Source organism: Rhinopithecus bieti, unplaced genomic scaffold (assembly GCF_001698545.2).
Source record: "Rhinopithecus bieti isolate Rb0 unplaced genomic scaffold, ASM169854v2 scaffold_7580, whole genome shotgun sequence".
Lineage (NCBI taxonomy): Eukaryota > Metazoa > Chordata > Mammalia > Primates > Cercopithecidae > Rhinopithecus > Rhinopithecus bieti.
The window spans coordinates 1,095,450-1,111,944 of NW_016805470.1; the positions used below are offsets into that span (position 1 = coordinate 1,095,450).

The 16,495-nt window shown below is 44.6% G+C and overlaps 1 protein-coding gene across 1 annotated transcript in view; it reads left to right on the top strand.

Annotated features, from left to right (window-relative positions):
* The window catches only part of EBF4 (EBF transcription factor 4), a 73,342-nt gene that overhangs the window by 13,420 nt on the left and 43,427 nt on the right, over positions 1-16,495 (top strand). Inside the window, exons 5-6 of the mRNA XM_017872556.1 lie at positions 1,123-1,196; positions 2,744-2,812. Of these exons, the coding sequence (XP_017728045.1) occupies positions 1,123-1,196; positions 2,744-2,812 (143 nt within the window). The remainder of the gene's footprint in view (positions 1-1,122; positions 1,197-2,743; positions 2,813-16,495) is intronic.

Genomic DNA, 16,495 nt, shown 5'->3' on the forward strand with positions numbered 1-16,495 from the left:
ACGTGTCCAGTAAAGGGGATGTGGGCAGAGCCCCGAGAATTTCCACTGCAGACCCTCAGCACCTTGCTGATGTGACGGTCACGGGAAGGAGGTTCAGAGGCCAGCATAAGGAGCTGGAGGAAACTGAAACCTGAATAGGCCCTGATGGAGTCTGCCAAGACAGGGCCCCAAATCTCAGGGCTTTTCAGAGAAGCTGTGCATACTGGCAAGGAGGGGGCTGAGTCTCAAATGGGCCAGATTAGTGGGCTAGGAATGCAAGGTGGAGATTTGGGCTTCCTACACAGGCAGGGTCTTTTGGCGGCCTCCACCCAATCCCAGGGCAGAGGGAAGAATGGTTTTTCTAGAATACCCATGGCCACTGGGCTGGGGGAGGCAGGCCAGGCAGTGCCCAGTGGAACTGTCTAGGGGATAGGTGTGGAAGGGGTTCGAGGAAGTCGACAGAGAGAGGGATCCCACAAACGGGGGAAGGCACAGAGGGTTATAAACTGGGGAGGCAGATTTGCAGTTAGGAAGCTCACTTCTTGTTTCTGGGCAGAGGGAGGCTGGAAGACTGGTGAGCAGGTGATGCAGCAGTCCCAGGGGAAGACCAGGCCTGGGCTGGGGATGGTATAGGGGAAGAGGCAATAGGTATCTAGGGGGAAGAGGCAGCTGTGCAGCCCTCGGAGCTGACTGGGCTGGCAGGGATAGCTGAGAAGGACAACACTCATCAACAGAAGCAGAGGTCCGCCAGGACATGGAGGATGCACACAGGAGGATGCTGGGGGAGGGGAGGGGCCTGGTGCTGGGTGGGCACAGGAGTAAGTCTACCCACCAGCCATCTGACCTTGGTCCTGGAGCCCTCGGGAATCCCCTGCCCCAAGCAGAGCCAGCTCTGGAAAGGGCTGCCTGCAGATGGACAGAATCTGCAGACTTCATACCATTCTTGCCAGCCGGTGGTGGTCCGGTTTGGGAGGAGGGATTATCCTCCACGTGGGCAGCCCAGAGCAAGGCAGAGGGCGTGCTCTTCCCTGGGGCAGGGTCTCCCTGGGCCTAGGCTTGGGAGATGCCAGGCCCGTCCGTGCTGCCACCTGCACCTCAGAGGAGCTTCCTTCCCCTCCAGCCTGTGCACCTCCCTCTCCCCAGGCTATCATCTATGAGGGGCAGGACAAGAACCCCGAAATGTGCCGAGTGCTGCTCACCCATGAGATCATGTGCAGGTGAGATGGCCATGTCACTCACACCTCGCCCCTCTGCCAAGGCGTGGCCGAGGACTCCACCCAGGCCCTGCCCCCTCGCCGCCCTTGCCCGTGGCTGCTCTCTGCTGCTGCTCCCTGGAGAAGCCTGGTGGCAGGTGATGAAGGGAGGGGTGAGGCCCCTGGGCACAGCGCTGGCTGAGGAGAGGGTCCTTGAGGCCCCATTAGCCTGGCCTGTTTATGTGGCTTCTCCGAGTGTTTTTGTAAGAGAGGCCTCCTGCCGCCACTGGGAAGCTTAGCTAATAACGCTTAGGGGAGGGCTGCTGGGGATGTGGGAACAGGGCCTGGGAAGGCCTCTGGGATTAGCTGAGAAGCTAATCTTTGAGGAAATTTTGAACCCTAGGGCAGCTCTCTGGTGGGGCAGGGTGGGAGTGGGGGGGTGCACAGCTCTTGGCTCCCTTTTCCCCATTATCCAAGAACTTAGCATTTCTAGTAAGGTCTCCCCAGGAGATGCCAGTCATACAGGGTCCTCAGAGGCAGTTCCTGATGCATGGAAAAGAGAACAGGGTTCCGAAATCTGTGGTTGGTAGCCAGGTGCCTGTAATCTCAGCTACTTGGAAGGCTGAGGCAGGAGGATCGCATGAGCCCAGGAGTTCAAGGCTGCAGTGAGCTATGATTGCACCACTGCATTCTAGCCTGGGCGACAGATCCAGACCCTGTCTCTTAAAAAAAGATAAAGTAAAATAAACTTAAAATAAATAAATCTGTGGTTGGAACTGTGGCTACCCTTGGAAAGGGGAGTGACAAGGAAGAGGTATGACTGGCATCTGCGCTGCTGGCCACGCAGCACTTCTTGGTGTGGATGCTGCTTTCACTGGTAGATTCACTTTGTGGCCATTCATTGGCCAGGCACAGTGGCTCAAGCCTGTAATCCCAGCACTTTGGGAAGCTGAGGCAGGCAGATCACTTGAGGTCGGGAGTTCAAGACCAACCTGGTCAACATGGTGAAACCCCGTCTCTACCAAAATTACAAAAATTAGCCAGGCATGGTGGTATACACCTGTAATCCCAGCTATGTTAGGAGGCTGAGGCACGATAATTGCCTGAACTTAGGAGGCAGAGGTTGCAGTGAACCAAGATCACGCCACTGTACTCCAGCCTGGGTGACAGAATGAGACTCTGTCTCAAAAAAAAAAAAGAAAAAAAGATTCACTTTGTGGTCATTCATGAGCTCACTGTTTGAGCTCCTGTCTCTGCGTGGACTGCGTTTCCATAGAAAGAGACCCCGTAGGTGACCTGCCGCCTGCCCTTTCCTGAGTCCTCCAGGAATGAGGTGCCTTTGGGGCAGGGCTCTCTGGCCAGCCTCAACCCCAGGCTAGGCTCTCAGGGTCCCTGTGGAGGAGCCACAGCCTTTCTTCCCCAAGGCCCTGGGAGTGAGCCCCTCCAGCCCAGGGATTCCACAACCGAGACAGGACATCAGCACCCTCAACTCGCCCCCCACAACTCACACACTGTCATGGCCACCTCCTTCCTTGGCTTCCGCCTTCCCTCCTTCCTTATATTTCCTTCAGCCGGTGCTGTGACCGGAAGAGCTGTGGCAACCGGAATGAGACGCCCTCAGACCCCGTCATCATTGACAGGTACAGACTCGGGGAGGGGGCCTGGAAGCTCAGAGGGGAGTGGGGGAGGGGCGGCTGTTTTCAACCACGGAGCACCAAGGCTCAAGGAAGGAGCGGAGTAGCCAGCTCCCCAGGGCACCAAATTGGGTGGCTCTGAGCAGAGAGAGAAACTGCCAGGCACCAGGGAGCCTCCAGCCATGGCCCCTGAGTGAGACACCTGGTGGCCAACTTTCTGGAGCTACTTTCCCCAACTCCCTAAGAGAAAGAGCCGGGGAGGGCAGGTGGGAAGGGAGGGCAGGTGGGAAGGGAGGGGAGGAACCAGCACTCAAGGACGGGTTGCCTAGGTAGAGTGGCCGGCATGGTCATGTCAGCAAAAACCGGGTTCAGGTTCCCAGTTCACCCCTGTGCTGTCTGACTTGACTTCTCTGAACATTCATTTCCTTCTCTGGAAAAGTGGGGAAACAGCTGGTGGGTTTCGGTCACAGAGTTGTCAAGGTGATGTATGTGAAAGTGCATTTGCACAACATGATTTCTATTTCTTTGTTTTCTTTTTTGTGTATTTGTTTTGTTTTGTTGAGATAGGATCTCACTCTGTCACCCAGGCTAAAGTGCAGTGGTGTGGTCATGGCTCACTGCAGCCTCAATCTTCGAGGTTCCAGTGATCCTCCCACCTCAGCTTCCCAGGTAATTGGAACTACAAGCACACGCCTCCACACCTGGCTAATTTTTTGTATTTTTTGTAGAGACCGGGTTTTGCCATATTGCCCAGGCTGGTCTTGAACTCCTGGGCTCAAGCAATCCTTCCACCTCGACCTTCCAAAGTGCTGGGGTTACAAACATGAGCCACTGTGCCTGGCCTACTTCTTTTTGAAGAGGAAATGCATAAATAAGGTGCAAAATTCAAATGGTATGAAACAGTAATTAATGAAAAGTAAGTCTCCCTCCACCCCTATGTAGAGCATACTGTACATGTTATTTTTTTTTTGGTAACGATGTATTTTAGATATTCCGTATAGGAACGTAAGCCATATCTTATTCTCCTTTTAAAAGAAAAAGCATTCATAGGTGCAAAAATTCAAGAAGTTTAAAAGGGTTTACAGCAAACTGTCTCCCACCTCTGTCTCCCAACCCATCCATTCTCCACCAAATAAGCTACCACTGTTACCATTTTCTGTTTTATCCTTCCGGAGACAGTTTGCACATATCCAATAAAACAGTTATATGTTCTTTTTGTACCCTTTCCTTTTGTTTTTATAAAAATGGTGACAGTGGCTGGGTGCAGCGGCCTATGCCAGTAATCCCAACGCTTTGGGAGGCTGAGGCAGGGAGATTGCTTGAGCTGGTGAGTTTGAGACCAGCCTGGCCAACAGGGTAAAATCCTGTCTCAACAAAAAGTACACACACACAAATTAGCTGGGCATGGTGGTGTACATCTGTGGTCCCAGCTACTCAGGAGGCTGAGGTGGGAGGATCACCTGAGCCCAGGAGGTCTAGACTGCCGTGAGCTGTGATTGTGCCACTGTACTCCAGTCTGGGCAACAGAGTGAGACCCTTTCTAAAAAATAATAATAATAAAATTAAATTTAAATTAAAATGGTGGCGGAAAGCACAACTTTCAGCACCTTTCTTTTGCTTGAAAATTTAGATCTGGGAGTTTACATCAGGACGCAAGAAGTCTCCTTATTCTTTTTTTGCCACTGCAAAATATTTCATTGTATGGGTATGCCATAATTTATTTAAATAGTTGGCTATTGCTGGACATTTTGGTTGTTTTCATCCCTTTCAGGGATTTAAAAATGCTGCAGTGAATTACTTTGTTCATGTGTCATTTCACGCATGTGTAAATTTATATGAAGGCTATTACTAAGTAGAATTGCTGGGACAAAGAATATGTGCATTTGTAGTTTTGATAGTTACTGCCAATTCGACCTCTGTAAGGGTTATACCAACGGCATTGAAACCAGCAATTTTGAGAATGCCTATTCCTTACACTCTGGCCAATTAAGTATTTTTGTTTATTTGTTCAATCAACAATTCTTGAGCATCTACTCTGTGCCAAGATCTTTTCTATATGCTGTGGATTAAGCAATGACCAAAATAGACAAAAAGCCTTGTGTTCACCGGCTTACAATCTGGTAGGGGAAATAGACATTAACAAACTAAATGAGTAAAATGCATAGCATGTTAGATGGTGATAACAGCTAAGAAAAATAAAGCCATTGAGGAAGATCTGGGAGTGCCTAGGAAAGGAGGTTTGAAGCTTTAGGGTATTTAAGGTCTCACTGAAAAGATGACATTTGAGCCAAGACCTCAAGGAAGTAAGGGAGTGAGTGATGTATTATGTATCTGCAGGAAGAATGTTCTCGGCAAGAGTGTGCCTGCGGTATTTAAGGGACAGCAAGGAGGCCCAGGTGGCTAGAGCAAAGAAGATAGTAGGAGGAAATGCTGTCAGAAATAATGAATGAGGCAGAGGAAGGCACGACCATGCAGGGTCTTATAGGCTGCATGTAGGCCATGCCTGTGGATCACTGTAAGGGCTTTGGCATGACATGGAAGCCATTGAGGAGTGTTGATAATGAGAAGACCTGGCTTATATTATAGCAAGATCACTGTAGCTGCCATGTTGACAATGACCTGTACAAGGCAGGGAGATGAGTTAGGAAGCCAGTACAATAGCCCAGGTGAAGGATGATGGAAGCTGAGACTAGGGATGCTATAGGGGAGGTTGTAAGAAGCAGCTGCCTTCTGTGTACATTTCATTTCATAGGCAGGACTGACAGGATTTGTTATGGAAGGAGAGAGAGAGAGAGTCTAAGATTCAAAGATGTCTCCAAGGTTTCTGACCTGATCAACTTAGAAGGATGGAGTTTCCTGAGAAAGGTGTGATTTGGGGAAGAGCAAGTTTTGGAGGAGAAAGATCTGGAGTTTGGTTTGAGCATGTTATGTTTATGATGTTCACTAAACATCCAAGTGAGGAGCTGAAAAAGCCGCTGAAAACATGAGGATGGGTCTCAAGACAAAGGTTCAGGCTGCAGATGTAAATTTGAATGAATGAAATCATCGAAGGGATCAGTATTGATAGCAAACAGAAGAGGCCTAAGAACTGAATCCTGGCCGGGCGCGGTGGCTCAAGCCTGTAATCCCAGCACTTTGGGAGGCCGAGACGGGCGGATCACGGGGTCAGGAGATCGAGACCATCCTGGCTAACACGGTGAAACCCCGTCTCTACTAAAAAAAAAATACAGAAAACTAGCCGGGCGAGGTGGCGGGTGCCTGTGGTCCCAGCTACTTGGGAGGCTGAGGCAGGAGAATGGCGTGAACCCGGGAGGCGGAGCTTGCAGTGAGCGGAGATCCGGCCACCGCACTCCAGCCTGGGCGACAGAGCGAGACTCCGTCTCAAAAAAAAAAAAAAAAAAAAAAAAAAAAAAAAAAGAACTGAATCCTGGGGTGCCTAGTATTTAGAGGTCATTGAGACGTGGAACCAGCAAAGGAGAATGAGAAGAAATGAACAGTGAGGTAAGAGGGAAGTCAGGGGAGTATCATGTCCTGGAGCCAAGATAAGAAAATGTTCCAAGAAGGAGGCATCTGCGTCGAGTGCTGCTCATGGATATGATAACAAAGACTAGGGACTGACCATTAGATTTAGCAATGAGGAGGATATTGGTGACTGCCACAGGAGCCACTTCAGTGGAGTGGAGAGGCAGAAGTCTGATAGGATTGTGTCTAAGAGAGAACAGGAGGAGAGAGATTGGAGACAATGAGTAGAGGAACTCTTTTGAGTTTTGCTCTAAAGAGATCAAAGGAATCAGATGATGGCTGGAGTACAGTGTATGGCCTAGAAAAAATGTAGCTTGCTCATATGCTGATGAGAAACAGCCAGGAGGGAAGGGAAAAATGAGGATGCAAGAAAGAGGGGAGAATTGCTGAAGCTATATCCTTCAGATGGCAAAAGGGATGGGACCTAGTGCACAGATAGAGAGGCTGGTTTTAGCTGGGAGCATAGGCAGTTCATCCATGGAAAAGCAGGGAAGACAGAGAACGTGGACACAGAAGTGGATACATGGGTATATCCAAGTGGGAGCTTGGACGTTCTCTTCTGATTGCTTTGTTTTCTCCGTGAACTAAGAACCAAGGTCAACAGTTGAAGGTAAGGATAGAGAGGGAGACACTAGAGGGCGTGATGTAGTTATCCCAGAGAGTGAGTGAACCAGGGGGATGAATGTCATGTGATTGACAAGCAGCACTGAGGGTATCCCTGACATTTATGATCATAAATTTGGTGATAACTTTCTCCAGCCATGTTGAGCTGCACAGGTGCAGGTGCAGAATAGGTGAGTGGTTGCATAAAACCAGAGTTAGGGGTTTGTCAGTTGAGTAGAAGGAAACATGAGAGGGCAAGAGAGTGAAATGTATGTGCAAGGGGATATTTATTTTTTTAAAATGAAAAGATTTAAGCTGGGTAAAGAGAGGAGTATGATGAGAGTGTGGACGTCAATTCTGATGGGGCCAAAGAATTGTTGGAGTTGAGATATGAGACAGGGGTTGAGCTGGATATTAGCTGCATGGAGAATGGGTTGCCTGCAGATGGGATTCTGGGTTGAATTGGTAATGTGTGGCCAGGGAAGGTGGAGATAAGATCCTTGGAGAAAAGATGCTCACGGAAGGGAGAAGAGAGTGCATTGGAAGAATTATCTGTCTATACTGACATTGAAATAATCAAGAATTATGACAGGGACAAATGTTCAAGGGTGTATATAATGATCCAGGAGTAAAGCTTCATGGAGTGAAGGTAAGTGATCTAGGGAAAGATAACCGGCAGCAACAAGCACTGGTTACCTTAACTGTTTTTTTCTCATATTTCTGCATCATGTAAGTGAACAGCGGTATCCCAGTGACTTCCGTTTCTCTTACTCTGAGTGAGGTTGAGCCCACCGGGTCTATTTAAAGGCTATTTGTGTTTCCTTTACTGTGAACTGTCTGTTCATATCCTGTGCTTATTTTTCTTTCCTTCCCTCCTTCCTTCCTTCCTTCCTTCCTTCCTTCCTTCCCTCCCTCCCTCCCTCCCTCCCTCCCTCCTTCCTTCCTTCTCTCTCTTTCTCTTTCTTTCTTTCTTCTCTTTCTTTCTTCTTTTTTGACAAGGTCTTGCTCTGTTGCCCAGGCTGGAGTGCAGTGGCACAATCATAGCTCACTGCACTTCGACCTCCTGGGCTCAAGCCATCCACCCACCTTAGCCTCTGAAGTAGCTGGGACCACAGGCTGACGCCAACAAACCCAGCTAACTTGTGTATTTTTTTGTAGAGATGGGGTTTTGCCATGTTGCCTAGGCTGGTCTCGAACTCCTGGGCTCCAGCAATTCTTCTGCCTTGGCCTCCCAAAGTGCTGGGATTACAGGCAAGAGCCACAACACCCCACCATGTGCTTCTTTTTATATAAATTACTGATTTTTTAAAAAATTGATTTGTAGGAGTATGTATTAATGAAATTATCCCTTTGTGATGGGTTGTCCATTTTTTAAAGTCATTTAACTTTGCCTATGATGAAATTTGCCCAGTTTCTAAATCTTTTACATACTCTGGGTTTTCATTATATTTAGAAAGGCCTTTATCACTCCAATATCATTTTTAAAATGTATCCTGTGGTTTCTTCCAGGATTTAGATGGTTTCATTGTTTACATTTAAATGTTTGATTCATTTGAAAAATATTTTGTTATTATGTCCTATATGATACATGCAAAAGAAAATAAAACAAAATAAAATTTTAAGGTATAATAACCAATGTACACCTGTGAACCTACCAACAAACTTAAAATTAGAACATGAGAAATAACACTGAAACCAGTTCCTCCCAGTCTCATACCACTGCCTAACCCTCTCCTACAGGTAAACCAAGTTTTGTGTTTATCATGACCTTGCTTGTTAAAAAAAAAAAATTCATCACAGATTGCATCATCCTAAAAAAAGTGTGTAGGTGTAGTTTAGTTGTGCTTGTGTTTAACTTTATAAAAAAAATGATATCATGTTGCGGCAACCTTCTGCAATGCTCTTTTTAAATTCAGCATATTTCTGAGATTTATCTGTCTCGTATTTAGGTTTTGCTATTATAAGCAAAGCTGCTATGAGCATTCTTGTTTGTGTCTCTTAATTTGAATAAATACAAGAGTTTGTTTAGGATATAAACTAGGACAGGAATTGTCAGGTCATGGGATACGCACGTGATCATCTTAACAAATTAGTGTCAACTGTTTTCCAAGGTGGTTTGACTGAGTAACTCTCCCACCCTCAATATTGAGTTTCTATTGCTCCATATCCTCACCAACACTTAATAATGTCACACTTCTTATCGTTTGCCAACCTAGTGGGTGTACAGGGAATTTTGTGATGGCCTTAATTTGCATTTTCCAGATTACTATTGAAGTTGAACATCTTTTAATTTGTTTGCTTATTTATTTATATATTTATTTATTTATTTATTTATTTTTGAGACACAGTTGCACTCCGTCGCCCAGGCTGGAGTGCAGTGGTGCAATCTCGGCTCACTGCAACCTCTGCGTCCCTGGTTCAAGTGATTCTTGTACCTCAGCCTTCTGAGTAGCTGGGATTACAGGTGCGCCATCACACCCTGTTAATTTTTGTATTTTTAGCAGAGATGGGATTTTGCCATGTTGGCCACGCTGGTCTCGAACTCCTGACCTCAAGTAGTCTGCCTGCCTTGGCCTCCCAAAGTGCTGGGATTACAGGTGTGAGACACGACACCCGGCTTTTTGTTGTTGTTGCTGTTGTTGTTTTGAGACAGGGTCTCATTCTGTTGTCCAGACTGGAGAGCAATGATGTGATTATAGTTCACTGCAGCCTCTACTCCTGGGCTCAAGCAATCCTCCCACCTCAGCCTCCTGAGTAGCTGGGACTAGAGATGTGTGTCACTATGCCTGGCTGATTTTTTTTTTTTTTTTTTTTTGTAGAGACAAGATCTCACTGTGTTGCCCAGGCTGGTCTCAGTCTCCTCGGCTCAAGCGTATTCCTGCTTGGCCTCTCAAAGTGCTGGGATTACAGGCTTGAGCCATTGTGCCTGGCCTGCCTTAGTGATTCTTTATAGATCCTAGATACTGATCCTTCCTCAGAGTAGTACATTGCAAGCTGTTTTTTAATTTTTTTTTTTTTTTGACAGAATCTCAGTTTGTTGCCCAGGCTGGAGTGCAGCAGCACAATTATAGCTCACTGCATCCTCTAACTCCTCTAACTCCTGGGCTCAGGCAACTCCCCCATCTCAGCTTCCCAAGGAGCTAGGATTACAGGTGCATACCACTGCACCTGTCTAATTTTTGAAAACATTTGGTAGAGACAGTGTCTCACTATGTTGCCCAGGCTGGTCTTGAACTCCTAGGCTCAAGCAGTCCTCCTGCCCCAGCCTCCCAAAGTGCTAGGATTACAGGTATGAGCCACTGTGCCTAGCCACAAATATCTTTTTTTTTTTTTTTTTGAGACGCAGTCTCACTCTGGCTAGAGAAGTGCAGTGGCATGATCTCGGCTCACTGCAACCTCCACCTCCCAGGTTTAAGCGATTCTCCTGCCTCAGCCTCCTGATTAGCTGGGATTACACATGCGCACCATGATACCTGGCTGATTTTGTATTTTTTGTAGAGATGGGGTTTCACCATGTAGGCCAGGCTGGTCTCAAACTCCTGACCTCAGGTGATCCACCCACCTCAGCCTCCCAAAATGCTGGGATTATAGGCGTGAACCACCGAGCTCAGCCTTACTCTGTGTTTTACTTTAAAAATCTTGCCAGGCACAATAGCTCATGCCTGTAGTCCCAGCTACTCAGAGGTTGAGGTAGGATGATTGCTTGAGCCTGGAAGATCGAAGGTGCAGTGAGCCGTGATCCCATCACTGCACTCCAGCTGGGGAACAGAGTAAGACACTGTCTAAAAAAAAAATTCTTTTTCTCAGCTGAGGTCATGAAGATATTCTTCTATATTTTCTTCCAAAGGTTTCACAGTTTTCCCTTTCACACTTAAGTTTGTCATCCCTGTGGAACTAATTAGGGGTGTGGTGTGAATTAAGGAATCAATGTAATTATTTTTTACTTAGGAACTACCGATTATTCCAATACCATTTATTTATTTATTTATTTATTTATTGAGATGGAGTCTTGCTCTGTCGCCCAGGCTGGAGTGCAGTGGCGCGATCTCAGCTCACTGCAAGCTCCTCCCTCAGCCTCCTGAGTAGCTGGGATTACAGGCGCCTGCCACCACGCCCGGCTAATTTTTTTGTATTTTTAGTAGAGACAGGGTTTCACTGTGTTAGCCAGGATGGTCTCGATCTCCTGACCTTGTGATCCGCCCACCTCGGCCTCCCAAAGTGCTGGGATTACAGGCTAATACCATTTATTAAATAGCTCATCCTTTCCCACTGAGTTGTAGTACCAGCTATGTCCTATATCAAGTTTTCTGCTATTTGTGGGTCTGTTCCTAGGCTCTCCATTTTATTCCTTAGATCTATTTGATAACTCCTATGTAATCATCACTTTTTGAAATCACTATGTCTTTATAATACCAATGCAAGGACAAGTGTATAGGGCAAGTCTCCCACCTTCCCTGAACATTCTTCAGTTGAATATTGGATATTTTGATCTTTTGTGTTTCCATGAACACACCACACTCCTCTTAGAGTTTTAAGTAATATTACAATGAACCTATATGTCAATTTGAAGAAGTATTTGTCTTTATGCTACTGAGTCTTCTGATCCATGAATATGGTTTATCTCACCATTTTTGTAGATCTTCTTTAATGCTTTTCAATATAGTTTTGTAATTTTTTAATAAAGGCCACAAATACTTACTGTTTTCATTAATTCATTTATTCAATAAATATTTATTGAGCATCTACTATGTACCAGGCACTAGGTAAATAGTACACTTACCAGGTTCTAAGCTTTAGGAATACAAGAGTAAACAAAGCAGACAAAAAAACTTGTTCTCCTGGAGAGAGAATATATAGGGATGGGCAATAAATAATTTTTATAAGTCTTTAGAAGGTAATAAATGAAAAAATAGAGAAAAATAAAACAAATTAGGATTGGGGAATATGCAATTTTTTTTTTTTTTTTTTGAGGCGGAGTCTCGCTCTGTCGCTCTGACTGGAGTGCAGTGGCCAGATCTCAGCTCACTGCAAGCTCCGCCTCCCGGGTTTACGCCATTCTCCTGCCTCAGCCTCCCGAGTAGCTGGGACTACGGGCGCCTGCCACCTCGCCCAGCTAGTTTTTGTATTTTTAGTAGAGACGGGGTTTCACCGTGTTAGCCAGGATGGTCTCGATCTCCTGACCTCATGATCCGCCCGTCTCGGCCTCCCGAAGTGCTGGGATTACAGGCTTGAGCCACCGCGCCCGGCCGGGAATACACAATTTTAAATGAGGTGGTCAGTCAGGCCAAATTGAGAAAGTGGGGTTACAGGAAACATTGAAGAGATGAAGAAATGAGCTATTGTATGGGTAGCTTATTTCCAGATACTATTTGTATTTTGTTGCTATTGTAAATGGCATCTTTTGTTATGTTTTCTAATTCTTTGTTTATATTATTGTAGAGAAATGCAATTATTTTTGCATTGATCTTTGTCTTTAGATTTGCTAGACAGCCATCTTATACAAACAAATACTATTTTGTTATCCAGTCCTTATACATTTTATTTCTTTTTCTTGCTTTATTGCACTGGCTAGAACCTCAGTTACAGCTTTGAATATAAGCAGTGGCAGTGGGCATTCTTTTTTTTTATTTGAGACAGAGTCTCACTCTGTCACCCAGGCTGGAGTGCAGTGGCATGATCTCAGCTCACTGCAACCTCTGCCTCCTGGGTTCAAGTGATTCTCCTGCCTCAGCCTCCTGAGTAGCTGGGATTACAGACGTGTGCCACCATACCCAGCTAATTTTTGTATTTTTAGTAGAGACGGAGTTTCACTATGTTGGTCAGGCTGGTCTCGAACTCCTGACCTCGTGATCCACCCACCTTGGCCTCCCGAAATCCTGGGATTACAGGCATAAGCCACTGCACCTGGCTGGTTAATGTTAAGCCAATTCTACATTTCCCAGATAAACCCCACTTAATAAGGATGTATTATTTTTTTAAATATACTGTTGGATTCTACTTTACATTTTGTTTAGAATTTTTGCATCTATGTTCATAATGGATATTTTTCTGTAGTTTTCTTGTAATTTCTTCGTCTGGTTTTGGGATTGGGGTAGTGCTGGCCTCATCTGAGTTGATTGGGAAGCATTTCCTTCTCTTCAATTTTTTTGGAAGAGTTTGTGTGGAATCAGTATAATTTATTCCTTAAATGTTTGGTAGAATTCACCATAAAGCCATCTGGGGCTGGAGTTTCTTTGTTGGAAGGATTTTAACTGTAATCTCAATTTCTCTAACAGATATGGAAGATTATTCATTTCTTTGTGAGTGAGCTTTGATAATTTATGTCTTTCAAGGAATTTGTCAATTTCTTATAAACTGTTGAATCTGTTGGCATAACATGTTTATAATATTCCCTTATCATCCATTTAGCATTTCTAGAACCTATAGTGATGTCATCTCTCTCATTCCTGATACTGGCAAATTGTGTCTTCTCTCTTTTTCCTCATCAATCTGGCTACAGGTTTATCCATTTTATTGATCTTATAAACAAACCAGCTTTTGGTTTCATTGATTTTCTCTGTCGTTTTTCTGTTTTCTGTTGCATTGATTTCCACTTTGGTATTTATTTCCTTTCTTCTGCTTACTTTTGGTTAATTCCTTCTCCTTCTGGTGTCTTAAGGTGGAAGCTAAATTATTGATTTAAAATCTTTCATTTTTGTCTTAAAATAGACTTTTAGAGACATACATTTCTCCTCAAGTACTGCTTTAGGAGCATACCAACAATTCTGATAAGTTTTCATTTTCATTCAGTTTAGAATGCTTTCAGATTGCCCTTTTGAGGTCTTTTTTGACCCATGTGTTACTTAATTTCCAAAAAATTGGGGGGATTCTCCTAGAATCTTTTTATTATTAATTTATTTTATTTACTTATTTATTTTGAGACTGAGTCACACTCTGTCACCCAGGCTGGAGTGCAGTGGCGTTATGACGGCTCACTGCAGCCTCAATCTCCAGGGCTTAAGCGCTCCCTCTGCCTCAGCCTCCTAAGTAGCTGGGACTACAGGTGCATGCCACCATGCCCAGCTAATTTTTGTATTTTTAGTAGAGACAGGGTTTCACCATATTGGCCAGGCTGGTCTCAAACTCCTGACCTCAAGTGATCCAGGCCTTGGCCTCCTCCCAAAGTGCTGGGATTATAGGCATGAACCACCGTGCCTGGCCTTTTGTATTTTTTGTAGAGATGAGGTCTCACCATGTTTTGCATGCTGGTTTCAAACTCCAGGGCTCAAGCAATCTGCCCACCTCAGCCTCCCAAAGTACTGAGATTAAAGGCATGAGTCACCATGCCCAGCCTTTCATTATTGTTTTGTAATTTAATTGCGTTGTTTGTCAGGCAACATGTACTTTGTGTGACTTGAATCCTTTTGAATTTATTGAAACTTGCTTTATGGTATAGAATATGGCCCACATTGGTAAATATTTTGTCTGCGCTTGTGAAGAATGTTTATTCTGTTGTCACTGGGTGAAATGTTCTATAAATATCAAACAGATCAAGTTAATTGATAGTGTTGTTCAAGTGTTGTTTTAGCTGATTTTCTTCCTATTTATTCTATTATTGAAAGAAGGGTATTAAAATTACTGGCCATTATTGTGCATTTGTCTATTTCTCCTTGAGGTTCTATCAATTTTCCTTCATATAATTTGAAAATTTATTGTTAGGTACATGGCTGTCTAGAATTATTATGTCTTCTTGTTTAATTGACTTCTTTATCATAAAATTCATGAAATCTTTGATAATATGTAGTGACACTAGCTTTCTTTTGACTATTGTGAGCATGTTAAATGTTTTTTCATATTACTTTAAATATATTTGCATTTAGGTACAAATAGATTTACATATTATATATACATATATATACATATATATATATTTTTTTTTTTTTTGAGATGGAGTCTTGCTCTGTTATCCATGCTGGAGTGCAGTGACAGTGATGTAATCTTGGCTAACTACAGCATCCACCTCCTGGGTTCAAGTGATTCTCCTGCCTCAGCCTTCAGAGTAGCTGGGATACAGGCACCAGGCACCACACCCAGCTAATTTTTGTATTTTTAGTAGAGATGAGGTTTCACTGTGTTGGTCAGGCTAGTCTTGAGCTCCTGACCTCAAGTGAGCTAGTGACCTGCCCACCTTGGCTTCCCAAAGTGCTGGGACTATAGACATGAGCCACTGTGCCTGACCAGATTTACATATGTATATATGTAAATATATATATTATATATACACATACAAATATTTTATATATATACACATACATACATATTTTTTTATTTATTTATTTATTTTTTGTTTTGTTTGTTTTTTGAGACGGAGTCTCGCTCTGTCGCCTGGGCTGGAGTGCAGTGGCCGGATCTCAGCTCACTGCAAGCTCCACCTCCCGGGTTTATGCCATTCTCCTGCCTCAGCCTCCGGAGTAGCTGGAACTACAGGCGCCCGCCACCTCGCCTGGCTAGTTTTTTTTATTTTTTTTAGTAGAGACGGTGTTTCACCGTGTTAGCCAGGATGGTCTCGATCTTCTGACCTCGTGATCCACCCGTCTCTGCCTCCCAAAGTGCTGGGATTACAGGCTTGAGCCACCGCGCCCGGCCCATATATATTTATTTTTAAGACAGAGTTTCTCTCTGTCACCCAGGCCAGAGTGCAGTGGTGCAATCGTGGCTCACTGCAACATTCACCTCCTGGGTTCAAGCAATTCTCCTGCTTCAACCTCCCGAGTAGCTGGGACTACAGATGTGTGCCACCATGCCCAGCTAATTTTTATATTTTTGGTAGAGATGAGGTTTTGCTATGTAGACTAGGCTGATCTCAAACTCCTGACCTCATGTAATCCACCCACCTTGGCTTCCCAAAGTGCTGGGATTATGAGCATGAGCCAACATGCTGCCCGGCCAGATTTACATATTTCAAGTGCATTTCTTGCAGACAGCATATAGTTGGATTTAAAAATCCAGGATGATCATCTCTGCCTTTTTTTGGGATATTTAGACCATTTACATTTAATGTGATTATTGATATGGTTAGGTTTGAGTCTATTATCTTGATATGTGCTTTCCATTTATTCTGTGTCTTCTTCATTTTTTTTTTTTTTTTTTTTTTTTTTTTTTTTTTTTTTTTTTTTTTTGAGACAGAGTCTCATACTGTTGCCAGGGCTGGAGTGCAGTGGCATGATCTTGGCTCACTGCAACCTCCACCTCCCAGGTTCAAGCAATTTTCCTGCCTCAGCCTCCCAAGTAGCTGGGATTACAGGTGCCCACCACCACGCCCAGCTAATTTTTTGTATTTTTAGTAAAGATGGGGTTTCACTATGTTGGCCAGGCTGGTCTCAAACTCCTGACCTCATGATCCCCCTGCCTCGGCCTCCCAAAGTGCTGGGATTACAGGCGTGAGCCACCGCCCCTGGCCCATTCTTCTTTTCTTTATCTTTTTCTTTGTTTTCCTCCCCCACCTTTCTTTAGATGACTTGGGTTTTTCAGATTATTTTATTTTTGTCTTCTTTGTTGGCATCTTTTTTTTTTTTTTTTTTTTTT